This window comes from Balaenoptera acutorostrata, chromosome 15 (genome assembly GCF_949987535.1).
Source record: "Balaenoptera acutorostrata chromosome 15, mBalAcu1.1, whole genome shotgun sequence".
In the NCBI taxonomy this organism is placed as follows: domain Eukaryota; kingdom Metazoa; phylum Chordata; class Mammalia; order Artiodactyla; family Balaenopteridae; genus Balaenoptera; species Balaenoptera acutorostrata.
The window spans coordinates 61976323-62002299 of record NC_080078.1 but is presented as its reverse complement, the minus strand read 5'-3'; the positions used below and the strand labels follow the sequence as shown (position 1 = coordinate 62002299).

At 49.9% G+C, this 25977-nt stretch overlaps 1 protein-coding gene across 1 annotated transcript; it reads left to right on the top strand.

The window, feature by feature from the left end:
• The first annotated feature begins 4714 nt into the window (after positions 1-4714).
• Positions 4715-25977, top strand: RBCK1 (RANBP2-type and C3HC4-type zinc finger containing 1). Its single transcript, XM_007193339.2, has 13 exons — positions 4715-4766; positions 5354-5446; positions 6517-6661; positions 13445-13538; positions 13649-13847; positions 15246-15367; positions 15447-15620; positions 16831-16991; positions 18063-18174; positions 21576-21755; positions 22487-22585; positions 22929-23072; positions 24083-25977. Exons 2-13 carry the CDS (start codon positions 5425-5427, stop codon positions 24161-24163), a joined length of 1533 nt encoding a protein of 510 aa, XP_007193401.1. The 5' UTR covers positions 4715-4766; positions 5354-5424; the 3' UTR covers positions 24164-25977.

Below are 25977 nucleotides of genomic sequence, written 5' to 3'. Positions count from 1 at the left end.
GTAAGTTGACTACAGTGTACCTAAAACTGAACCTGCAGGTAGTAGATCCCTGGGCCAATTGCTTGGTGTCTCTGGGCCTCAGCCTGTTCCCCTCCTTTTGTGTGGCTAAGCCCTGCCCCTCCCTTGAGGCTGGACCTGGAGACTCTTCAGAGCGGGCATGCCCTCCCCTGCACACTGAAGCCCGCAGAACAGGTTTCTCAGAGGTGGTCAGTCAGTCCCCTAGGGTGCTTGTTTAAAATGCAGATCCCTGGGGGCTTCCCTGGTGGCGCAGTGGTTGAGACTCTGCCTGCTAATGCAGGGGACACGGGTTCGAGCCCTGGTCTGGGAAGATCCCACATGCCACGGAGCAGCTGGGCCCGTGAGCCACAACTACTGAGCCTGCGCGTCTGGAGCCTGTGCCCCGCAACGGGAGGGGCCGCGAGAGCGAAAGGCCCGCGCACCGCGATGAAGAGCGGTCCCCGCACCGCGATGAAGAGTGGCCCCCGCTTGCAGCAACTAGAGAAAGCCCTCGCACGAACCGGAGACCCAACACAACCAAAAATAAATAAATAAAAAATATAAAAAATAAAATAAAATAAAATGCAGATCCCTGGACCCTGCCCAGACCTAGTGAGTTAGAACACTTGGGGTTCTGCATCTTAACAATCACCCTGGGTGATTCTGCTGAGCATCCGAGTTGAAGAACCTCTGTGTTTGGAGAAATCCTGCTTCCTTGGGGACTCAGAGAGCTCATGTTAGCTCCTCTCTGGGTTGTTTGCAAATGGGTGTAAAGTGGGCATAAATTCTACCTGCCTGTGATGCTAGGATGGGCTCACAGATGTGGGGGGCTTTATCAGGTCAAAATCTCAGCCACCACCTAAGTTGTACCAGCATCCTGGGGAGAGACACGTAGTCCTCTTTCCCTCCTTGTTCTCTCTCCCCTCACCTGGCTCTGTGGCTCTGCACAGCACTTAGCACCACCTGGCAGGACATTCTCTATCATTTGTTTGTGTGAGTTTCATAAGTCCAAGGATATGCTTTGTTTACAACTCTCTCCCTGGCTCCAAAAAAAGTGTCTGGCACACAGAGCTGCTCAATAAATGTTTGTAAATGAAAGTTGTTGCTGTGTAGATCCTACACGCCTAGAGCAGAGCCAGGACACTTATTAGGGATGGTTAATGTTTATGGGCACATGCTACATGCCAGGCATGGTTCTAAGTACTTTATATGCACTCTCTCATTTGATACGTGATAGCCAGATGGCCCTCGATGATCTGCAACACCTGGTATCCATGCCTTTGTATAGTTCCCTCCTACCCTGAGCTGAGCTGACAGTGTAACTAATAGGAAACTGTGAAAATAAACGAGTATGACTTTAAGTATAGGCCATAAAATATATTATGGCTTCTGCCTTGTTCTTCTGGATCATCTGTTCTGGGAAAAGCCAGCTGCCATGTTGCTAGGACACTCAAGTACCCTATGGAGAGATACATGTGGTAAGGAACTTACACATTCTGCAAATAACCAGCACCAACCAGGCCTAGGAGTGGGCTTTCTTGAAAGTCAATCCTCCAGCCTCAGCCAGGCCTTCAGATAACTGAAGCCCCAGGCAACATCTTAACTACAACCTCTGAGAGACCTTGAGCCAAAAACTACCTAAGAAACTGTTCCTGAATTCCTAACCCATAGAAACTCTGTGAGATCTACATGTTTATTATTGTTTTAAGATGCTAAGTTTTGGGGTAATTTGCTATGTATCAATAACCAATAACTGATACAGATCCTAAAAACAGCCCTATGAGGGAGGGACAATGATGATCACCATTGTAGAGAGGGAGAAACTGAGGCCCAGAGAGGGGAAATCTTTTGTCCAGGGCCACACAGATAGTGTAACTATGGGACTGAACCCAGGTTTGAATGACTACAGAGTCTATCCACTGGGATGAAAAATGTCCAAAGTGAATGCCAGCTCTGCCCTTGAAGGACCAAGGCTAAGACCAGAACACATGAAAGAACGTATCTGCCTCCAGTACAAATTTGTGCTGGTGACTTCAGGGCTCAGGTGAATGTGACCATTATAAACCGGCAGGCTCAGAAGAAGAAAACAAGGCAATAGGAGTGAAAACCAGCAGAAACAGACACTCAAGAGTTCAGATAGCAATACTATCAGATAGACATTATAAAACAGAAACGTTTAATGTGCTTGAATAAATATATAACAAGTTTGAAACTATGGCCAAAGTATAGGAAACTATATCAAGTAACAAAGTGGATTTGAAAACCTAAAAGAACTTCTAAAATGAAAAATACAATAACCAAAATAAAAAATTCAACAGATGGGTTAAACCACAGATTAGATGTGGCTAAAGAGGGAACTAGTGAGATAGAAAGCTGACATTAATCACAGAGTCAAGAGACTCCATAAATTTTTACACACAGACACATCATAGTGAAAATGTGAAAACACCAAAGACAAAGAAAAAAATCTTAAAAGCAGTCAGAGGGAAAAAATCCAGAGAGATTACTTTCAAAAGAACAACAGTACAACATGGATGAATGTCAAAAACATTATGCTAAATGGAAGAAATCAATCACAAGGAACCACATATTGTAAGACTAAATTTATATAAAGTGTCCAGAATAGGAAAATCTATAGAGACCGAAAGTAGACTAGTGCAGAGGGGGTTAGAGAGTAGGAGATAGAGAGTGTCTGCTATGGGTACAGGGTTTCTTTGGGGGTGGTAAAAACGTTCTAAAATTAGGGACTTCCTTGGTGGTCCCGTGGTTAAGAATCTGCTTTCCAATGCAGAGGATGTGGGTTCAATCCTTGGTCGGGGAATTAAGATCCCACATGCCGCAGGGCAACTAAGCCCACGCACTCTAGAGCCCGTGCACCACAACTAGAGAGCCCATGTGCCAAAACTACTGAGCCTGCATGCCACAACTAGAGAGCCCATGTGCCGCAACAAAGAGCCCGTGCACCACAATGAAAGATCCCGCATGCTGCAAGAAAGATCCCGCATGCCGCGACTAAGACCCAATGCAGCCAAATAAATAAAAATAAATATTTTAAAAAATGTTCTAAAATTAGATCATGGTGATAGTTGCACAACTCTGTACTAAAAACTATTAAATTGTACACTTTAAATGGGTGGATCTTATAGTATATAAATTATTTCTCAATAAAGCTATTTAAAGAAAGAACAGCAGTTAGACTGACAGGTGAAGATGTTTTAACAGCAACAATGGAAGCCAGAAGACAATGGAATGCTGTCTTCAAGGTGCTAAATGCCAGCTAAAATTCTATACCCAGCAAAAACGTCTCTCAAGAGTGAGGTCTAAAAAAAAAAAAAAAAAAAAAAAAGAGTGAGGTCTAAAGGTCTAAATAAAGATTTTTCAAACAAAAACCAAGAAAGTTTGTCATGAGAAGACTCACCCTACAGGGACTTCTAAAACAACAGTTCTCAAACTTGGCTTCTCATTACACTCACCAAAGAGCATTAAAAACTCCTGATGCCTGGACCCACCCCAGATATTCTGAATCAATTGATCTGAGATGTGACCTGGGCATAGGATTTTTAAAAGTTCCCCAGGTGATTCAAACATACAGCTCAGGCTGAGAACCTCTGTCTTATGGGAAATATTTCAGGCAAAAAGAAATTGATCCCAGATGAAAGTCTGAGATTCCTTCATTCATTTAACGTAATCCATGGGCAACTATTATGTGTTGGAAACTGTTCTAGACACCAGGAACACAGCAATGAGCAAAACACACAAAAGTCCCCACCCTCTAGAAGAGGGAAACAGCCAAAAGATAACCAAGATAAAGAAGTAAAATATGCTGTTAGATAGTAATACATGCTTTGGGAAAAAATGAAACCAGGAAGAATATAAAATGCTAGATTTAGCTGTGTGTGTGTGTGAAATTTCAGATAGAGTGGACAGGGAAGACTTTTGGCTAAAGACCAAAATAAAGGGCAAGAGCAATCCATGAAATATTTGGGCTATGGCAAGTGCAAAGGCCCTGAGGTGGGAGTGTGTCTGCCTTGTTCCAGGATCTGGAGGCCAATGGGTCTTGAGTGGAGTGAGCCAAGAGGATAGTAGTTAGAGAAGGAGCGGCGGCAGTTGCAGGCCTTGGGAGGACCTCGGCTTTCACTCTGAGTGAGATGGGGGCTATTGGGAGTGTTTTGAGGAGTGGCATGGCTTGATTCTAACAGGGCCCTCTGGCAGCTGGGTGGAGAAGGGATTGTAGTGACCAAAAGGGGAAGCAAGGAGCCCAATGAGGAGGCTGGTGCAGTACGCCGGAGGAGAAAGGATGGAGGTGGACTGGGATGGGGGGTGGAGGAGGTGAGAGGTGATAGATTCTGGAACTATCGTGCAGGCCGAGCCCATAGGATCTGTTGATCTATGGGATGAGGGGTGGGAGAAAAGTTCAGGGGTGGGAAGCCTGGAGGATGCAAAGAGCTTCCAGCCTGTGACCGGCGAAAACAAACTTCATTAGTGGCCCAATCAAAAGGTGGAGAGTGACCGCCGAGAAGCAGCGTCCGGCTGGCTAAGGGTGGGCTCCTGAGGCCGTCCGGCCTGGATTTAAATCCAGCTGCGTGGCCTCGGGCAGATCAGAAACAAACAGAGCCTCTATTTCTTCTGCAAAAGGAGCAAGGACCGGCCTGCCCGCCGCTGTGCTGGCAGCTGGACTGAGGCGGGGCGGTCTCCACGTCGCTCCCCGCCCCTCCCGGCCCCGCCCACTCCCCCACCCCTCCCGCGGCGCTGCCGGCTAGGCTGCTCCGGTGAGTGAGGGTCTAGGAGTCCGGGTCCGGCCGGGGGCGGGGTGGGAACGGCTCGGACTGCGGGACAGAGCGCCCTGGACCGCCGAGATCCGGAGCAGGGGCCGCCGCCGGGTCGCCGGAACGGGGGGAAGACCCAGATCCCGCGAGACTCTTCCGCCGCACTTCCGGGGCCGCCACTTTCACTTTCTTTTCCGTGGAGGCTGCTCCCCTCCCTCTCCTGACTGACAGGGGCCGCTCCGCGGGGGAGGGAGTTGGGCTGAAATCCAGCGACCCGGAGGGCGCTTTTCCCCTGCAGGGAAAAGGGGAGGCCCTCCTCGGGGACTCGCAGCGCCCCTGCTGTGCGTCGTCCCTCCCCGCCGCCAGGCCTGTCCCGTTTCCTCTGTTGCCCTTTGCGGGCTTGGCTTGGTGCCCCCTTTCACCTCCCACGCGGGGTCCCGGCCCGTTCCCTATCCCAGGCCCCATCCCCGGTCCTCGGGTAGTGTGATGCTACCCGACTGCCACCGGGGACGCCGAGGCACAAAGAAGGCTTGGGCCGCGCCAGAGGCCACCGGCCTGGACTGAGTTGCTCGTGGTCGCCCGTCCTCTAGCAGGTGACCGGGAGGTGGCTTTTCCCCGGAGCTGCAGCCCCCTCCTGGGGGGATGGGCACAACCACGCCAGATGGACGAGAAGATCAAGAAAGGTGGGCACAGCCTGGAGGCGACTGAGAAACTTCAGGGGGAGGGGGGAGGGGCATTAACCCTGTCCTCCCTCTGCCCACCTGCCCCGCAGTTTCCTCCCTTGGGGCCTGGTTCCTTCCAGGGGCCTCTTGTCATTCATTTATTTGATGCCCCTGAGGCCTCAGTGGGCCAGCTCTGCTGGGAAGGGTGTAGGGAGCTCCCAGAGGACACGGGAGACCACCCAGGCTGGTGAGGGAGCAGACCTCAAGGGTCGTTGCCTTTCCCCTGGCCCCTTCCACCCAGCGTGGGAGAACTTAAGTTAGGTCATGTCACCAACCTGCTCACATACCCTCCTGTGCTCCTTGTTCTTAGAACAAAGCCCAGAGCAGTTGGGTAGCCCACAGGCCTGCTGGCTTCGCTGACCTCTGCCTTCCCCCATTGGGCCCCTTGGTCATTCTGCTGGAGCCCCACCGGTTTCTGTTCTAATCCAGCCATTTCTTGCCCAAGGCCTTTCCCTTTCCCTTTCTCTGTACCTGGAAGACTTTTGCCCAACTGGGTCTTGACATACCCAGCTTCTCCTCCTTCAGGTCTCAGCTTCAATGTCACCTCCTCCTAGAGGCTTTCCCTGATCTCCTTACCCTGTTCATTTACTTGCCAGCATGGATCACAATCTGAATCTTTTTCTTTTGTTAAACTTGTTAATTGTCAGCCCAGTCTTACTGGGCTGGGAGGTCCATGAGAAGAGGGACCCTGTTTATCTTATTCACTGTTGAAGACCAGTTTCTGAGACAGTGATTGGCACACAGTAAGAATTCAATAAATGTTTGTTGTATAAATGAGTGGAAGTATGGGGGGACCTGGGAGTATGAAGGGAAAACAGAACCAAATAAGCAGGGAGGAGGAGTGGGGAGTGACAGAGAAGGCCTACCAGAGAAAAGGGACTTTTAAGCTGGGTGCTGAAGGATATGTAGGAGTTCACCAGGAAGACAGAGAGGAAGCAGCATGTACAAAGGATCACCTCCTTCCTCACCCCCTTAACCCCAGCTCCTGAAAAATAAACCCTGTGCTAACCTGCTTCCACTGTGGATTTCAGCTGAGGAGGTGGCCCAGAGACTCAGCCGAGCAGTGGCTGGCGGGGATGAACAGGTGGCTATGCAGTGTGCCATATGGCTGGCAGAGCAACGGGTGCCCCTGAACGTGCAACTGAAGCCTGAGGTCTCCCCGACACAGGATATCAGGTGAGGAGTACGTAGCTGACCAGGGACTTAGGGCTTCGTGAACCCCAGTGGGCCGCGATATAGTCTTGCCTATAGAACAGTTAAGTTATTCTTAATGGCAGGTTCTGGTGTCAGGAGACCTAGCTTCAAACCCCAGCTCTGTTACAAATCAACTCTGAGATCTAGGGCAGGTCACTTCACCTCTCAGAGTTTGTTTTTTTCATTTAAAAAATGGGGCAATATTAGTAGCTGTTCTTAGAATTGTTAGGAGGTGTATTAGGGTGTTAGGTTTCATATAACAGAAAGAAACATATTAACAGTGGCATAAACAAGTTTGATGGTACACAGTCCAGATGTGGAGGCTCTGCTCCCTCTAGTCCTCAGAGACTCATGCTTTTGTCTCGTTATTATGACATTCATGGCCTCCATTCTGAGGTTCACCTTATGGTCCAAAATGGCTGTTCCAGTTCTAGCCATTGCATTCTTGTCAGCAGGAAGGAAGAAGGGAAGAAGGGCACCCCCTCCCACTCTCCTCTTAAGAACAGAGCTCAGAAAGTTGCACACACTTCTTCCACTTAACTCCCAAGGCCAGAACTTATTCTCACAGCCACACTCAGCTTGAAGGGAGGCTGTGAAATACAGCCAGGTATTCCACTAGAATTCAAGGCAAGGGTTAATGGATACTGTTAGTCTGCCCCAGGAGACTTAAACTTGATGCTGAAATGCTTAGCACGGTGCCTGGCACATGTTAATCACTCAATAAACGTTGTTTTTTCCTGCTTTTTTCCTGCTGTGTAGTAAGACAGTAGTTTTACAGTTTCTAATTTTAAGTGGTGGATCCCATTTGATTTTGTTTTATTGAGATATAATTGACAGACCATATTCAACAATTTAAACAATTCACCAATTTAAAGTTTATAATTCAAGGCTTTTAGTATATTCACAGTTGTGCAACCATCACCGTAACCAGTTCTAGGACATTTTTTAAGAAACTCTGTATCCGTACTTTTTTTTTTTTTTTAATTTTTTTGGCTGCTCTGTGCCCCTTGAACCCATGCCCCTTGCAGTGGAAGCTTGGAGTCTTAACCACTGGACCACCAGGGAAGTCCCAAAACCCCATACCTGCTAATAGTCACTCCTTATCTCCTTACCTTTTTTTCCCCAGTCCCCCCAACCTTAGGCAACCACTAATTTACTTTCTATCTCTAGCAATTTGCCTATTCTGGAAATTTCATATAAATGGAGTCATACACTATATAACCTTTTGTGTCTGGCTTCTTTCACTTAGCATCATGTTTTCTAGATTTATCCATGTTGTAGCACGTATCAAAACTTCATTCCTTTTTATGACTGAATAATAATCCATTGTACGGATATACCATATTTTCTTTATTAATCAGTTGATGGACATCTGGGTTGTTTCCACTTTTTCAGCTAACATGTACAACGCTGCTATGAACATTTGTGTCCAAGTTTTTATATGGACATATTTTTTCCCCAGTTTTTTATGGCTGTGTTGGGTCTTTGTTGCTGTACGCGGGCTTCTCATTGCGGTGGCTTCTCGTGTTGTGGAGCATGGGCTCTAGGCACGCGGACTTCAGTAGTTGTGGCTTGAAGGCTCTAGAGCTCAGGCTCAGTAGTTGTGGCGCACGGGCTTAGTTGCTCTGCGGCATGTGGGATCTTCCCGGACCAGGGCTCGAACCCGTGTCCCTTGCATTGGCAGGCGGATTCTTAACTACTGCACCACCAGGGAAGCCCTCCCCAGTTTTATTGAGATATAATTGGCATATATAGTTAAAGGTATTGTGACTTATAATAAGAAATATATATTTGTCTTCTTCCTGTTCTTGGCACAGAACTCCTAAAACACTTGGAATTTCTTAAGTGATGAGAATGATAAAGGTGCCTTTTGTTATGTTAGTGAGGTGACTCTTGGACTGCCCCTAGATCACCTAAGGATGGGGGCTGGTCATCAGAGGAACCAATCCTGTGTTTAGAGGACTGGAACCTTCAGTCCCATCACCCTGATCTCCAGGGAGAGGAAAAGGGCTGGAGGTTGAATCGATCATGAGTGGCCAATGGATTAATCAATCATGCCCATGTAATAAAGCCTCCATAAACACTCAAAAAGACAGGGTTCGGAGAGCTTCCAGGTTGGAGATTTGGAGAGAATGGCGCCCCTTCTCACATACCTTGCCTATGCATATCTTCTATCTGGCTGTTATAGCCTTTTATAATAAACCAGTAATATAGTAAGTAAATATTTCTCTGAGTTCTGTGAGCTGCTCTAGCAAAATAATCAAACCCAAGGAGGAGGTCGTTGGAATTCCTAACCTATAACCCGTCAGTCAGAGAACAGGTGACAACTTGGGCTTTCAATTGGTGTGTGAAGTGGTGGGGCAGTCTTGTAGGACTGAGCCCTCAACCTGTGGAAGCTGACGCTGTCTCTGGGTAGAGAGTGCCAGAATCGAGTTGAATTGTAGGACGCCCTGCTGGTGTCTGAAAATTGCTTGGTGGTGTGTGGGAAGCCTTCCCCCTCCTCCCCCTTCCACAGGTTGGAAATTGAGCCTCAGAACCATTTTAGGTGTATGACATAATGATTTAATATATGTATGTATTGTGGAATGATTACCGCAGTAAGTTTAGTTAACGTCCATTGCCTCACATAGTGATAAATTATTTTTTCTTGTGATGACAACTTTTAAGATTTACTCTCTCAGCAATTTTCAAATGTATGATACAATATTGTTAACTATGGTCACCATGCTGTACATCACTTCCCCAGAACTTACTTATCTTAAAACAGGAAGTTGTACCTTTTGACCACCTTCACCCCCCACCCTGCCAACCAGTCTATTCTTTTTCTCTGACATCAGTTTTTTAAAATTCCACATATAAGTGAGATCATACAGTATGTGTCTTTCTCTGTCTGACTTATTTCACTTAGCATAGTGACCTCAAGGCCCATGTTGTTGCAAAGGGAAGGATTTCCTTCTTTTTATGGCTGAATAATATTCCATTGTGTATATATACTGTACATGGAAACAACCTAAGTAACCATGAATGAATAAAGAAAATGTGGTGTTTATGTATACAATGGACACATATTTTCATTTCCCGTTCTGTGGGTTGTCTTTTCACTGTATTGATAGTGTCCTTTGAAGCACAAGTTTTTAATTTTGACGAAGCACTGTTTATCTGTTTTCTTTTATTGTTTGCGCTTTTGATGTCATCTAAGAAACCACTGCCTCATACATGGTCATAAAGGTGTATCCCTATTTATTTATTTATTTATTTATTTATTTATTTTTAATATTTTATTTATTTATTTATTTATTTATTTATTTACGGCTGTGTTGGGTCTTCGTTTCTGTGTGAGGGCTTTCTCCAGTTGCGGCAAGTGGGGGCCATTCTTCATCGCGGTGCGCAGGCCTCTCACTATTGTGGCCTCTCTTGTTGCGGAGCACAGGCTCCAGACGCGCAGGCTCAGTAATTGTGGCTCACGGGCCCAGTCGCTCCGCGGCATGTGGGATCTTCCCAGACCAGGACTCGAACCCGTGTCCCCTGCATTAGCAGGCAGACTCTCAACCACTGTGCCACCAGGGAAGCCCCCTATTTATTTTTTTAAGAGGTTTATAGTTATAGCTCTTACATTTAAGTCTTTGATCCCTTTTGAGTTAATTTTAGTATATGGTGTGAGGTCCAACTTCATTCTTTTGCTTGTGAATATCGAGTTATCACAGCATTTTTAAAAATAATTAATTAATTTATTTATTTATTTTTGGTTGCATTGGGTCTTCGTTGCTGCACACGGGCTTTCTCTAGTTGCGGCTAGCGGGGGCAGCTCTTCGTTGCGGTGCATGGGCTTAATTGCGGTGCGTGGGCTTCTCTTTGTGGTACGCAGGCTTCTCATTGCGGTGGCTTCTCTTGTTGTGGAGCACGGGCTTTAGGCACTTGGGCTTCAGTAGTTGCGGCGCAAGGGCTCAGTAGTTGTGGCTTGTGGGCTCTAGAGCGCAGGCTTAGTAGCTGTGGCGCACGGGCTTAGCTGCTCGGCAGCATGTGGGATCTTCCCGGACCAGGTATTGAACCCATGTCCCCTGCATTAGCAGGCGGATTCTTAACCACTGTGCCACCAGGGAAGTACCTGCATTATTTGTTAAAAAAACTATTTTGTCCCTGTTTAATATCTTGGCACCTTTGTTGAAAATTAATTGACCATAAATCTGAGGTTTATTTCTGGAATCTATTTCTATTCCCTTGCTCTATGTCTGTCCTTATGCCACTAACACACAATTTTGATTATTATAGCTTTGTAGTAAGTTTTTAAAATAGAAGCATGAGTCCTCCAACTTTGTTTTTCTCTTTCAAGATTTTTTTTGGCTATTCTGGGTCCTTTGAATCTCCATATGAATTTTAGGATCAGCATGTCAATTTCTGCAAAAAATGTCAGCTGGGATTTTGACAGGGATTGCATTGAATCTGTTGATCAATTGGCCATTTGATTTAAATAAAATACTTGAGTATTAAATGGCATTGTAGTTTCTGCTATAAAACCTACCACTACACACAGCTTGTTTATATCAGTTGTACTTGTTACTCCCACAGCATAATTTAATTAGCTGTTACATCAATCAATAAAACATGAGTGCTAAAAGAGAATTGTGTCTATGAAAACTAAGTTGATCGCTTTAGAAAGACAAGATAGAGATGAGGCACCAAAAAAACCTGTTATCATTTTAGGGTGAGACAGTTGTAAAACATATGGTAAAAATCCAGAAGGGCTCTGTACTCAGATGCTTTGAGAGTGTAAGTTTTTGCTCCACTTTGAAGAAGCTGATACTGGAAGTCATAGACCATGTATAATGCGTGTGGTTCATACAAAAAGAAAAAATCATGGGGAACTCCAGTAGCAGATTTGTACTCAAAAAAAGCCATTGGCCTTTTACCTAGAGATTGGCCATTGAATGTGCATTTGTATCCTGTAAGGTAAAATTAAGTGTTAAAGTCTGCAGCTGTTTTTGCAGTTCTTTGCTTTAACGATTTTTCTGACTAACTGATCACCACTGATCCTGATGACATTAGATATGAGGGTTCTAACTGTACTTTTCTGTTATTGGTGTTAAGGTTATAGCTTTTAGATTTTGTTTCCTAAGTAAAATTCAGGCTTCTATGCTTTGCCTCTAGGTTGATTCTAAAAATGTAAACCCACTAAAATAGCATTTATAGTATTTTGATTATGGAAATATTACTCAGTGTAGAATAAGTAGTGCAGTTGAAACTTTATGCACTTTCATGTTTCAAAACCCCTGTTGCTTGAAGAAGAATGTCTTGAAGGTTAAGATCTCGTCCTTCTTTAAATTTCCTTATACTTTTCTTCCATTCTCCTGCATCAGACTCAGCTTTTTTTTTTTTTTTTTCTTGTATTTCAAAAACTTTTCATGTGGAGAGGTGGATGGTAAACTTTTGGCGTCTATACATGTCTAAAAATTTCTTATTTCCCTGATAGTTGGCTGGGTGTTGAAAATCATTATCCTGAGGAATTCTGAGGTATTTTCTGGAGTATTTTAAAGCAAGTCTCAGATTTTAGTTCATTCATAAGTAATTTGATATGTCTTTAAAAAATGACCTAAAAAAATAACCTCAATACCATTATTACACCTAAAAAATTAACAATAATTCCTTAAAATTCCCTAACACTGTATTTATATTCAACTTTCCTTGATTATCTCATTAGTGTTTTTGTTTTTTTGTTTTTTGGCCACACCACATGGCTTGCAGGATCTTAGTTCCCCAACCAGGGATTAAACCTGGGTCCCCAGAGTCCTGACCACTGGTAACTCCCTCCTTAGTGTTTGTTATAGTTGGTTTGTTCCAATCAGGAGCCAAAGGAGATCAAATAGCATTTCTTAATGTTGTCTGAGTCTCTTTTATTCACTTTCTCTATTTTTAGTGCCATTAATTTTTTTTAAGGAACCTGGTCTTTGACCTCCAGAATTCTCCCACATTCTGAGTTTATGAATTGCCTCCTCATGGTGTAATTTAATATCTCTCATTTTCCTTGTGAACTTGTAGTTGGACCTAAGGTTAGGTTAGTAAGGAGTCACTGTTACATTCACAGGAATTCTTCCTCATTTTCTGATTGTTTCTTGCTGTTCTTGCTTTAAGGATGCGGGGTTTTCCCAAATCACTCTGGAGGTTCTAAGTGGGCTTTCCTGTTATTGTTCTACACCCTAATTTTTCTGTGTTCTGGAATCAGTTCTGTTTTTTTGTCTTAGCCCTCCCTTTTCATGCTTTTGGTATTCCAAAAAAGTTTGAGCATCTTTGAGAAGGTTGGTGTTTAAAACCGCTTTCTGTGGAATAATACTGTTTGGGTTGAAATCCTGCCTCTAACAGTTATTAATTGTTTACTTGGCAGAGCCACTGTAACCTATCTGTGCCTCCCGTTTTTATCTCTAAAATAGGGGTGACAACAGTACCTGCCTCATGTGTTCACTGAGAGGATTACATGAGTTAATACACGTTAAGTGCTTTGAAGAGTCTTGGCATACAGTTAATAACTGTTGTGGTTTGGCTAAGGAGCCAATAATAGCCAATAATAGAAGAGGTTGGAGAGCTTGGGAGGGGCCAGAGCATGGAGGCCCTTGCCATGCCACAGTGAGTTTGGATTTTATTCTGAGAGCCATGTGGAGCCATTGCAGGGGCCTGAGCAGCGAGTTCTGATACAGGAGGAAGCACAGGGGAGTGGGAATCCAGGAGCCGGCTGGTGGCTGAGGCTGGACCTGCGGCCCCTTGCCCTCCCCGCAGGCTGTGGGTGAGCGTGGAGGATGCGCAGATGCACACGGTCACTATCTGGCTCACGGTGCGGCCGGACATGACGGTGGCCTCCCTCAAGGACATGGTGAGTGAGGGGCAAAAGGAAGACACGTCAGGGCGGAGGTTCCCCTTTTGCCCTGCCTCTCTCTACTCTGCTCCTCCCTCCCCACACTCCCTCTGCATCCTCCCTGCCAGGTGTTCCTGGACTATGGCTTTCCGCCAACCCTGCAGCAGTGGGTGATTGGGCAGCGCTTGGCCCGGGACCAGGAGACCCTGCACTCCCACGGGGTGCGGCGGAACGGGGCCAGCGCCTACCTCTATCTGCTGTCAGCCTGCAACACCTCACTCAACCCTCAGGAGCTGCAGCGGGAGCGGCAGCTGCGGATGCTGGAGGGTGAGGCTCTGCTCCCAAGTGGTGTGCGCTGTCCTGAGGCTGTAGGGGAGAGGGAGCAGGGAGCAGAGCCCAGGGGCTTTCCGGCAGGAACGTGCCTGGAGGACCTTATCCATAGTGGGGAAGAGAGGACAAAGGACACCCCAGGAAGGAGCCATTTTGGGAACCATTTAGAGAACAGCTGGTCTAGGGGAGAGGGGCTGAGCTCAGTCCCCGCCCTGGCATTTATCAGCTGTGTGACCTCAGGCAAGTCTCTTCCCATCTCTGCTCTTCAGTTTTCTAAATCTGTAAATTGGATATGATAATAGCTAGTTTTTATTCTAAATTTTTTACTTCTTATTCTGAAATATTTCAGACCTACAGAAAAGTTGCAAAATTGTATAAAGAATTGTATAACGAATTCTCATGTGCTTTTCATGTGGATTCCCCAAATATTAACATTTGACTATATTTGTTTTGCTTTATCATTCTCTCAGTATTTATTTATGCATAAGTAATTTTTTGGAACTGTTATGAGAGTAAGTTGCAGACATGTTGTCCCTTTCCCCTAAATACTTGTGTGTATTTCCTTTAAATTAAAAAAAAAGGGTCATTTTCTTACTACATATACCTATCAAATTTAGGAAATTAATATTGATACGGTCCATTGATCTAATGGACAGATCTTGCCCAAATTTTACCAGTTGTCTCACTAATGTCCTTTATAGTGAAAGACCTGGCCCTTGGCCTTGGTGTCTCAGTCTTTTTCTTTTTTTTTTTTTTTTTTTTGGTGCATCTAAGGTTTTTAGGTTTAATATGCCAAATATTCTTTTTTTTTTTTTTTAAAGGTGAGTTTTTTTTTTTTTTTTAAAGTATTTGTTTATTTATTTATTTATGGCTGTGTCGGGTCTTTGTTTCTGTGCGAGGGCTTTCTCTAGTTGCTGCAAGCAGGGGCCACTCTTCATTGCGTCAGTCTTTTTCAATCTTTGGTCTCCTGTCTTCCCTTGGCTCTCCTGTTGTTTGAAGAGTCCAGGCCAGTTTTGTTTTTTGTTTTTCTGTCCCATGTGCCCTCATGAATGGATTCAGATTCAGTATTTTGGCAGGACTACCTCAGAAGTATTGTTCATCCCTCCAGGTGCTACACTTAGGAGCATAGGAGATCAGTTTTCAAGCAGGGTTTTTAAGCTGGGAGGACCCAGGAGCAGTCGTGGGTGGAGGAGGGACTCTGACCTTTGGGAGCCAGGACACTCGGCCAGGTCTGGACCCACCCGGACCACCGAGCTGGAGACTCCTCCGGAAGGAGGGAGATAGAAGGGGGCAGGGTGGGGGGGCTGTCAGTGCAGGGCCTGGGGTTCCTGGCTGGCCCAGGGTGTAGATGAAATGGGCTGCAGGGATCCGCCACCCCTGAATCCTCCTCCCCAGATCTGGGCTTCAAGGACCTCACGCTGCAGCCACGGGGCCCCCTGGAGCCAGTCCCCCCGAAGCCCGGGGGCCCCCAGGAGCCGGGGCGGGGGCAGAACGACGCCGCGCCAGAGCCCCCGCCGGTAAGCTGCCCAGTGCGCGCCCCTGCGCCCCTGACCCGCCCGTCTCGTCTCCCTGCGCTCACTGCCCCTCTGCCCCCAGGTGGGCTGGCAGTGCCCCGGTTGCACCTTCATCAACAAGCCCACGCGGCCCGGCTGCGAGATGTGCTGCCGGGCACGGCCCGAGGCCTACCAGGTCCCCGCCTCGTACCAGCCGGACGAGGAGGAGCGAGCGCGTCTGGCCGGCGAGGAGGAGGCGCTGCGCCAGTACCAGCAGGTGGGCGCGGACCCCGGACAGATACCTGCAGACTGGACGGGGGAGGCATAGGCCAGGAAGGGAGGCACCTCCACATTGCCGCTCCTCCCCCTGTTGCTGCCCCCTCCTGATCACACCACTGGTGGTGACCCTGCACTTGACTGTGACCGGCCTCTCCCTGAGGTCATCCTGTCGCTAGGACCCTGCTCCCCGGCTGTGATGCACACCCAGGCTTATCTGCCCCGCCCCCCCAGTGGGCTGTGGCGCTGCCCCTGGCTTTGACTTACACTCTCACTGTGCACACGAGAGTACCGGGCTCTGACCCCAACATCCTAGCTGAGACCCTGACCACTCCCCCATCGCCACCCCTTTGTCCGCCTGTGACCTAGCTCTTGCTCCACTCAGCCCTGACCTCACCCTGAATCCTACTATTCCTGACCTCCCCTTCCTCCCTGGCTGTGGCCCACCCAGACTTCCTAGGATCTTGGACCTAGCCCTTCACCGCTCCCTGGGAGATTGACCCAGCCCTCTGTCCTGCTCCTCCCACAGCCCCACCCCCATCATGTTACGCATGCATTGATTACACAGATACTTAACCCTGAGCGTTCCCCCATTCTCATCGGATGCTCCCATCCCCCACTTGGACCCAGTCTGCCCTTGTCCCACCCCGGCCATGACCACACTGCTGGTCCCATCTACAGCCTTGGCCCGGACCCTGTTCTCTCTCCCGCCTTGCTCTGCTCCCTCGCTTTATCACCACCTCCCATACCCCTGACCTATTCTGTGACCTTGACCCGGCTCTGCCTTCACCCACCTGGCCCTAGCCCTGCCCTGCTTCTTGGCAGAGATGGGAGCCCTGCTACTCCTGACTCCCCGCTCAGACCCTGTCCCCTTCCTTTCCAAACGCCATCGCTCCCTGGCTTGACAACAGGTTGCAGCCTTAACCTGCCAGTGCCTGGCCCGCCTCCTGCCCCACCCCCACCCCACCCCCACCCCACCCCCACCCCATCCCCCTGTTTCCTCGCCTCCCGCCCCGCCCCGCTCCCGGCCCCTCCCTTCCCAGCATCTCCTGCGCCTAACCTCAGCTTGCCCAGTCCCACCCCTACCGCAGGATCCTGCCCCCCGAGACCCTCCCCGGCCGGGCAGGTTTGACCCATCCCCTGGTCCTGCGCCCTTGTGGCCCGCCCCTGAGACCCTGACCCGCCCCGCGGCCCCACCCCCGTGTGCCCAGCGGAAGCAGCAGCAGCAGGAGGGGAACTACCTACAGCACGTGCAACTGGATCAGCGGAGCCTGGTGCTGAACACCGAGCCTACCGAGTGCCCCGTATGCTACTCGGTGCTGGCGCCCGGCGAGGCCGTGGTGCTGCGTGAGTGTCTGCACACCTTCTGCAGGTGCGGCCCTGACCCCACCCCCAGCGATGTAGTTCCTCACGGCTGCGCAGTACCCATGGCTGAAAGGGGGTGGGGCGCAGTGCTCTTAACATCTCTTTGGACACCCATAGAAACCTGCGAGGTAGGCACTTTCTCCCCTTTTTGCAGAGGAGGAATGTGAGGTACAGAGAGGCCAGCAACTTGCTCGAGGCCACACAGCTCAGGCATTCTGTCGCCAGAGCATGCGCCCTTCCACACAACCGCCAGGCCCATGTAAGGCCTGGGTTCTGGCCTGGCAGCCCGTGCCAACCCCGCCCTGACCCTCGCTGGTGGACAGCCTGCCCTCTGAGGCTCCACACCTGGCCCTGGGCTGTGGAGAGCGTGTCCTTCTTCACAGCACACATTTGATGAGCTGCCCTGGGTGCCAGGGACTGGGCTAGGCCTGGGGATCCAGGAGTGAACAAAAAAGCTCATTTTCCGCCTCCTGAAGCTTACATTCCTGAGGGCAGGCCGATGTTAATCAAATAATCACTGATATAATTGTAAATTGTGCCAAATGCTAAGTACCAGTGGATTATGATAAAAGTAACAGAGGCCCTGCCCTACAAGAGGTCTGGGAAGCCCCTAGGGAGGCTGCACTTGAGCAGACCAGGGGGTCCAAAGTGGGCATGTGCCTGGCCTGCCTGTGGCAGCAAGGGGTCAGTGTAGCTGGAGCAGAGGGATGGAGGGGGTTAGGGGATGGGGGCAGAGAGGTATTAGGGAGGGTGAGCCACCGGGGCTCTCAGGTTTGCTCTGGGCGGGATGGGATGGGAGGCTGCGGGGAGGCACATGGTAGCCCCAGGGAGCCCAGTGAGGAGGCTCCTGCAGTCCTGCAGGCGAGGTGGTGGGACCTGGGCCGGAGTGATAAGGGTGGCAGTGGGGTGGACAGAAGTGATGGGTTGGTGGGAGGGATCGGAAGGAAGGGAGGTATTGAGGAGAAGCCCGCCTGGGGTCAGGCCTTACCATGTGAGGGCTGGAGTCCTGGGGGATGGAGTCCTGGGGGATGGGGTTCAGATGACCCCTAACCTCCCCACCCCTTCATACCTCCCCCAGGGAGTGTCTACAGGGCACCATCCGCAACAGCCAGGAGGCCGAGGTTGCCTGCCCCTTCATTGACAACTCCTACTCATGCTCGGGCAAGCTGCTGGAGAGGGAGATCCGGGCGGTAAGGCCTGGGGGAGGAAGGGGCACACCCCCTGTCCCAGGGAACTGGGCCCTGAGCTGGCAGGTGGGAACCGGTTTGAGAGTCCCAGGCTCAGGCACCAGTCATTTATCAAGAGCCTTTTCTGTGTGGGATGCTGGAGGCCCAAGGGGTGGGCAGGACAGGAACTAGGGGGAATACCTAGTAAAGAAAACACCCTTATGAAGAAAAGACAGCAGAGCAGTTAGCAGGGGGGAATTCTGGGGCCAGATGGCCTGGTGACCTCAGGTCAGATACGCAGCCTCTCTGTGCCTCGGTTTTCTCATCTTGGTTGGGGTCAGAGAGTTAGTTTCTATTTCAAGGGTTGTGAAGATTATAGTGGAAGACGTGTAAAGAATTTGGAGTAGTGCTTGATATGTGGTATCAGTTAGCCCTTGTATCAGTTAGCTTCTGCTGTGTAACAGATTACTCCAGACTCAAAACAACCACCATTTATTTAGCTTATGAATCTGCAAGTTAGCAATTTGGGTTGGGCTTAGCTGGGTGAGTCATCTGGTCCAGGTTGGGCCTGGCAGAGCTCAACTGCGCTTAGCTGGCAGGTCCACTGTCATGGACTGGTGTGATGGTCTTATCTGTGATGGCTGGGATGACAAGGCCTCTTTCCACTTTGGTCTCATCCACCCCAGGCTGGCCAGGGCCTGCTCATGTGCTGGTGTCTCAAGGATCCAAGAGCAGCCAGTGCAGGAGCGCTTTCCAAGGCTGCTCACTTGCTCCTGTCCCTTTGGCTGAAGCAGGTCACATGCTTAAGCCCAGAGTTTGTGTGGGAAGAAACCACCCAAGGGTGTGGAGTTGGGGAGACATGAACAAATAGGGGCCACTCCTCCAGCAGCCTTTCACAGGGCTGTATGTGTCTGCATGTGTGTGTTTTCTATTATTATTAATGTTATTATTATCAAGTTATGCCCCTGACCGCTGGTCATCTTGAGCAAGTGCTCTCCCTTCTCTGCGCCTCCATTTACCCATCTGTAAAGTGGACTGTTGGACTTGATCAGTGGTTTTTAAACTGCTGGGGAATGGCCTTCCCAGAATTGGGCATCTTGGAATTCCCAGGCCAACATGGAGGCAGGGCCAAAGGTGGCTGAGGTCCAAATGAGAGACCCCCACCACCGCATATACAAGACCCTGTTTCTCCACATCACTTCTGCCTATTTCCTACGATGCTGCTTCTCAGAACCCCCTAAACTTTACCAAGTATTTCCTGGCGCCTAAGGGGTTCTGCCTCAGGGGAAAAAGGGCAGACAGAAGGGGTGGGCCCTTGGGAACTCCCAGCCTTTACACTAAGAGAAGCCCCATTTTTAACTGTTGTTTGTGGGGCACCTGAGAAGGGCAGCTCTGGCTTCCTTGCTCTTGCCTGGAGAGGCCCCAAGACATAGATCATTCCATATGTCCTGGCACCCACAGTCGCTGCCCAGAGGCTTTCCCTGTAAAACCCACCTCTGCCAAGGGGCATTGTGATGGGGCCAGAGTTCATGCCAAGGAGCTGCAGGGCTCATGCTTCCCTGGAGCCCCTGGACGTTGACCGAAGCCTCAGAGGACAGTCAAGTGTGGCGGAGAAAGAGGAAGGGGCAGGGATCAGCAGAGTAATGCAGTGGAGGTGGTTTTACAAAAAACATACCTAAACCACAAGAACCAGAACAGAAATCAAAGAGAAAAATCACCCACCAACTCTGCCATCCCAGAAAATCTCTGATTGCATTTTCTCCTGTTTCCTTTGGTGTCCCTGGGTAGACATGGTTTTTTTTCTTTTTAAATTAACTATTAAGGTATACCTTGCACACAATAAAATTCGTCCATTGTAAGCATGCAGTTAGATGAGTTTTGACAAATGTAACTCTTAAGACTACCACTCAGTCAAGATATAGAACATAGGCATGATTTTTACCTCATTGTAACCAGTGTAGGTACAACAACTTTTGCTATTTTGCTACAAAACCTTTCTAAAGATTATTATAAATCTCCATGGCATACATCCTATTTAGTTCTCTTCTCTTAATAATTCCAGTTTCTGGAATTATTATTAATAATTAATATCAATAATTATTAATATTAATAATTATTAATTATTATTAATAATTCCTTCCAGTTTGTAAGGAATGCTTCAGGGAACATTTTGCATGGTGTCTCTTCCTTCTTATATATTATTTTCTTAGGATAAACTTGTAGAATAAGTCTCAAAGGGTCAGAAAAGTTTGGGATGGTTGAAACATTATTGCCACGTGGCTTTCTCAGAGTGCTGTGTACCAGGGTGCTAGTTTAACCACATCTTCCTGGCATTGCTTGTTATCGTTTTTTTTTTTTTTTTTTTTTTTTTTTTAAGTTTTACTTGATTTTATTTATTTATTTATTTATTTATTTTTGGCTGTGTTGGGTCTTCGGTTCGTGCGAGGGCTTTCTCCAGTTGCGGCAAGCGGGGGCCACTCTTCATCGCGGTGCGGGGACCGCTCTTCATCGCGGTGCGCGGGCCTTTCTCTATCGCGGCCCCTCCCGTCGCGGGGCACAGGCTCCAGACGCGCAGGCTCAGCAATTGTGGCTCACGGGCCCAGCTGCTCCGTGGCATGTGGGATCTTCCCAGACCAGGGCTCGAACCCGTGTCCCCTGCATTAGCAGGCAGATTCTCAACCACTGCGCCACCAGGGAAGCCCCTGCTTGTTATCGTTTTTGTCCACTTTTTCCCCTTTTTAAACCATTGTGGTAAAATATATTTAACATTCACCATTTAACCATTTTTTAAGTATACAGTTCTGTGGCCTTAGGTGTAGCCACATTGCTGTGCAATCATCCATCTCCAGAACTTTTAACCTACTTTTTTTTTTCCTTTTTTTTTTTTGGCTGAGCCATTCGGCTTGCAGGACCGAACCCACGCCCCCTGCAGTGGAAGCACAGAGTCCTAACCACTGGACTGCCAGGGAATTCCCTTAACCCACTTTTTTTTTTTTTTTTTTTTTTTTTTTTTTTAAATTTATTTATTTATTTTAGCTGTGTTGGGTCTTCATTTCTGTGCGAGGGCTTTCTCTAGTTGCGGCAAGCGGGGGTCACTCTTCATCGCGGTGCGCGGGCCTCTCTTGTTGTGGAGCACAGGCTCTAGACGCGCAGGCTCAGTAGTTGTGGCTCACGGGCCCAGTTGCTCCCCGGCATGTGGGATCTTCCCAGACCAGGGCTCGAACCCGTGTCCCCTGCATTGGCAGGCAGATTCTCAACCATTGCGCCACCAGGGAAGCCCATTAACCCACTTTTTGAATGGAGTTTTTAACACTGCTATGCTGGACTTTATGGGTTGGGGGCTTCCTGAGGAATATTTGGTGGCCAGCAGGGCACGTTGTCAGGTGTTCTGAACCCAGAGCACCAAGGTTGTGGTCTGCTGGCAGCTCCTGAGCCCCGAGGATTACCAGCGATTTCTGGACCTGGGCATCTCCATTGCGGAAAACCGCAGTGCCTTCAGCTACCACTGCAAGACCCCGGACTGCAAAGGATGGTGCTTCTTTGAGGATGATGTCAACGAGTTCACCTGCCCTGTGTGTTTCCACGTCAACTGCCTGCTTTGCAAGGTGGGGACAGGGACCCACACTGCCCAGTCACTCTGGTCCTGCCAGGAGCTCACTGCCATTCCGAGTTTGTTCCCCTGGGAAGGGAGCTGGGATACTGACCTGGTTGCCTGACTTAGAGCTGTGTGTCAGTGGCCAGGCTTGGCTTGGGCCCTGATCTGAGCCTAAGCCTTAGACTGAGCCCTGAGGCCGGACTGAGCCTCTGAATAATCCTGGCCCCAGACTGAGCCCCGATCCTGGCCTCTGATGAACCCCGATCCGTCACAGACCAACCCCAGCCCTGGCCCCAGACCGAGTGTCAACTCCTATCCTGAACTGACCCCTGCCTGACCCTCACCTCAGGCCATCCCTGCCCTCATCCTCTCAACAGGTGACCACAACAGAGACTGGTCTCGGGCAAGTAGGCAGGGCTGAGCCTTCTCGCAGCCCTGCAAGCTCACTTTCAGAGCATTAGGCCTACAGCCAGGGCAGAACCCGGCCAGCGACGAGGGGCTGCGGTTTAGGGATTTCTGTACCTGTCAGGACTTAAAATAAATAGGTATATATGATTATTACCATATGTGATGACCCTGGCTTCACCTCCCTGGCCTCAGGGTGTGTGTGATTTACAAAGGAAGGCTCTGTCACTGACACCATGTAGAAGCGTTAAGTGCTTATGTGGATGCCTGCTCTGGTCCTCACCTCTCTAACTCCCTGGGGAACTTTCTCACCTCGAGCCCCTCATCCTGCTGCAGGCCATCCACGAGCAGATGAACTGCAAGGAGTACCAAGACGACCTGGCCCTGCGGGCTCAGAACGACGTGGCTGCCCGGCAGACGACGGAGATGCTGAGGGTGAGGCTGGGTCAAGGCTGAGGGCCGGGGATGTGAGTTTTGGGGAGGGATGGGGACTTCTCAGAAAGGACTGTGGTTCATCCAGCCCTGGAGGCTTGAGCTCCTGCTGGCATCACTCCCATCCAGAGATGGGACTCAGGACAGGTGGCGAGCAGCAGGGAGTGTCCGGGTGGAGAGAGGAGACTGCAGACGCATGGGAGAGGAGGCTGCATGCAGCCAGGCCAGGGTGGAGCAGCATGGGAGAGTGATTCTGCGACTCGGGGGGGTGGCCGGTTTCTCTCTGCAGTGGGGCGGGGGCCAGGGAGCGGGGCTGGGCCTGAAGTCGGCACCTGCTCTGCTGCAGACCATGCTGCAGCAGGGCGAGGCCATGCACTGCCCACAGTGCCAGATCGTGGTGCAGAAGAAGGATGGCTGTGACTGGATCCGCTGCACTGTCTGCCACACGGAGATCTGCTGGGTCACCAAGGGTCCTCGCTGGGGCCCCGGGGTGAGTCCCCAGGGAGCACAGGGCTCAGGGGTGCTGTGGGAGAGTGCCTGAGAGTAGAGATTGGACAGGTCAGCCCATGGGCCAGTTCTAACCCCACTGCCTGCGTTTGTGTAGCTCGTGAACTAAGAACGTTTTTTACATCTTTTAAAATGGTTGAACATATCAAAAGAAGAATATTTCATGACATAAAAATTATATGAAAGCCGAATTTTAGTGTCCATAAGTAAAGTTCTATGGGAGCCCCGCTCATTCGTTTGCATACCGTCTGTGGCTGCTTTTGCGCTACAAAGGCAGAGACCGACTGGCCGGGAAAGACTCAGGTAACTGTCTGGCCCTTTACAGAAATGTTTGCCCACCCCTGCCCTAGAGGACAGCGGCCAAGGGTGTGGGTGGGAGTCAGAGGTAGAGGGGTGGGTCCCCGGCTCTGGCACACATTGACCATGTGGTTAGGCTGTTACTCCCTTCTCTGAGCCACAGTTTCTTCGTCTATGAAGTGGAGATGATAGCTGGGCTTCAGGCTTATTGTCAGAATCAAATGAAAAAATGCAAGAGCAGTGCTTAGCGCGGTGCATCTGTCACATGGTGAGCGCGCGCATGGTGGCTCACGGTGGCTGTCGTTGGGAGGAGTGTTCCTGGAACTGGGGCTTGGCGTTGTCCGTACAGGCAGACAGTGAGACAGGTGGAGGCGGAAGGAACACACTCTCATGCCGCCAGTGTGCTCACCCACTCCGAATATGCAAAAATCCATCAAGTCCTCTCTGGCTCCAGGTCTAGGGGTGGGTAGCCAGACCGCGTAATTGAGGCTGCTACGGGAGCCCAGAAAGGCCTTAACGGCTGCCTCCATCCGGTAGCTGGGGCTGAGAGGGTCATCTTAGCAGGGGGATGTGCCCGAGCCAAGGCCCAGGGTGGGAGTCTGTGCTTTGGGGGTGTGATGGAGTGCACGGGGGAGGGGGAGGGGCCCGCTGTCTTCACTGCCCTGACCTTTTCTCCTCTCCCCGCTCATCCTCTAGGGCCCAGGAGACACCAGCGGGGGCTGCCGCTGCCGGGTGAATGGGGCTCCTTGCCACCCCAGCTGTCAGAACTGCCACTGAGCTGAGGATGACCTGGTCCCCATGCTGACCCAGCCCCACATCTGCAAGCTGCTGTGGGACAGGGCTGGTGCTTTGGCTCTGATTTCTGGCCTTGGAGATGCCTTTGCGCTTGGCTGAGACAGGGGCCCTGAAGAGGCCAAGGCCCCTGAGCTGTGTGGATGGCCTTATTTGCTGTGGGCATTGCAGAGGCCCTGCCTGAGCTGGCCATTGTCCGCGGCTGCATCTGCCCCAGTGCCTTTGCCCTTCCTGGGGCTTGCCAGCCAGACCTTTCATCTCCTCTCTGTGGCTCCCATCTCTGCCTAACCCAGCCTTAAACACAGCCCTGGCCGGAGGCCTTGCTGGATGGAGCCTCTGAGAGCCCCGTGTGAGTCCACACTTCCCTCATCCACCTTCCTCGTCTGCAGGACGCTGAGCACTCACAGCCTACCACCTCCCCTGTCGGCCTTCTGGGGGTGACTTTTCTCTGGCTTTGCTGTTGGAAGCCTGGGGCCTCTTAGAATTGCTGCTAATTCTGCTCAGAGCCAAGAGGGAGACCTGGCAGTTTCCAAAGACAGCCCAGCTGGTCCAGCTTCCGTATCTCCCTCTTTGCCGCCTGTGTAAACTAATTAAAATGGTTTTCCAGGGGGCTTCCCTGGTGGCGCAGTGGTTGAGAATCTGCCTGCCAATGCAGGGGACACGGGTTCGGGCCCTGGTCTGGGAAGATCCCACATGCCGCGGAGCAACTGGGCCCGTGAGCCACAATTACTGAGCCTGCGCATCTGGAGCCTGTGCTCCAGACCTCCAGGCCTCTCTGTGCAACAAGAGAGGCCACGATAGTGAGAGGCCCACGCACCACGATGAAGAGTGGCCCCCGCTTGCCGCAACCAGAGAAAGCTCTCACACAGAAACGAAGACCCAACACAGCCATAAATAAATCAATTTTAAAAAAAGGTTTTCCGGGCTTCCCTGGTGGCGCAGTGGTTAAGAATCTGCCTGCCAATGCAGGGGACACGGGTTCGAGCCCCGGTCTGGGAAGATCCCACATGCCGCGGAGCAACTAAGCCCGTGAGCCACAACTACTGAGCCTGCGCGTCTGGAGCCTGTGCTCCGCAACGGGAGAGGCCGCGATAGAGGTCTGCGCACCGCGATGAAGCAACTGGAGAAAGCCCTTGCACAGAAATGAAGACCCAACACAGCCAAAAATAAATAAATAAATTAATAAATGAATTAATTAATTAATTTAAAAAAAAAAGAAATAGCTTTTAAAAAAAAAAAAAAAAGGTTTTCCAGGAAGGGATGAGTGTGATGTCGTGAGAGGGAGCAAAAGGGTCATGGGCTGCGACTCTACACAGAGACAGGCAGGATCCCAAGCTCTCCGGGAACTGCAGCCAAAAGTTGATGTGTTGGCCCCCGTCAGTGTAGAACGCGGGTGCGGCTGAGCACTGGGATACTTGCACCGGCCTGAGCACCCCTGCGCCCACTCGAGGGCAGGATGCTCTGGGTCAGCGTTGGCCTGGACAGGCAGCTTGCAGTGTGTTCAGAGTCCACAAGGCGGGGTCTGCAGGTCAGCGTGGGCATCAGGGGGAGGGAGGGGCCGAGGCAGCAGCTACAGGCTGGCAGGAAATTCTTGCTGCAAACTTCTGACCTCTCCGTGGGCATCCAGTGTTGGAGAACAGAGATATTTCAGGAAGAGGTGAACCTGCTGCAGTCGCGGGTGAGATTGTGATCCTCATTTTTAACATCTCAGACAAGATGGCACAGTATTGGTCCAGTGCTGTTTACTAAGCCCACTCTGTGCTGGCCAGAGATTAATAAAACACGGTTCTGGGCATCCA

Bases quoted from the DNA above. Each gene is read 5' to 3' on its own strand.
- RBCK1 (XM_007193339.2), top strand. From the start codon at position 5,425: ATGGACGAGAAGATCAAGAAAG. The intron at 5,447-6,516 runs GTGGGCACAGCC...TGTGGATTTCAG, and splicing joins GGACGAGAAGATCAAGAAAG to CTGAGGAGGTGGCCCAGAGA. The intron at 6,662-13,444 runs GTGAGGAGTACG...CCCTCCCCGCAG, and splicing joins TCCCCGACACAGGATATCAG to GCTGTGGGTGAGCGTGGAGG.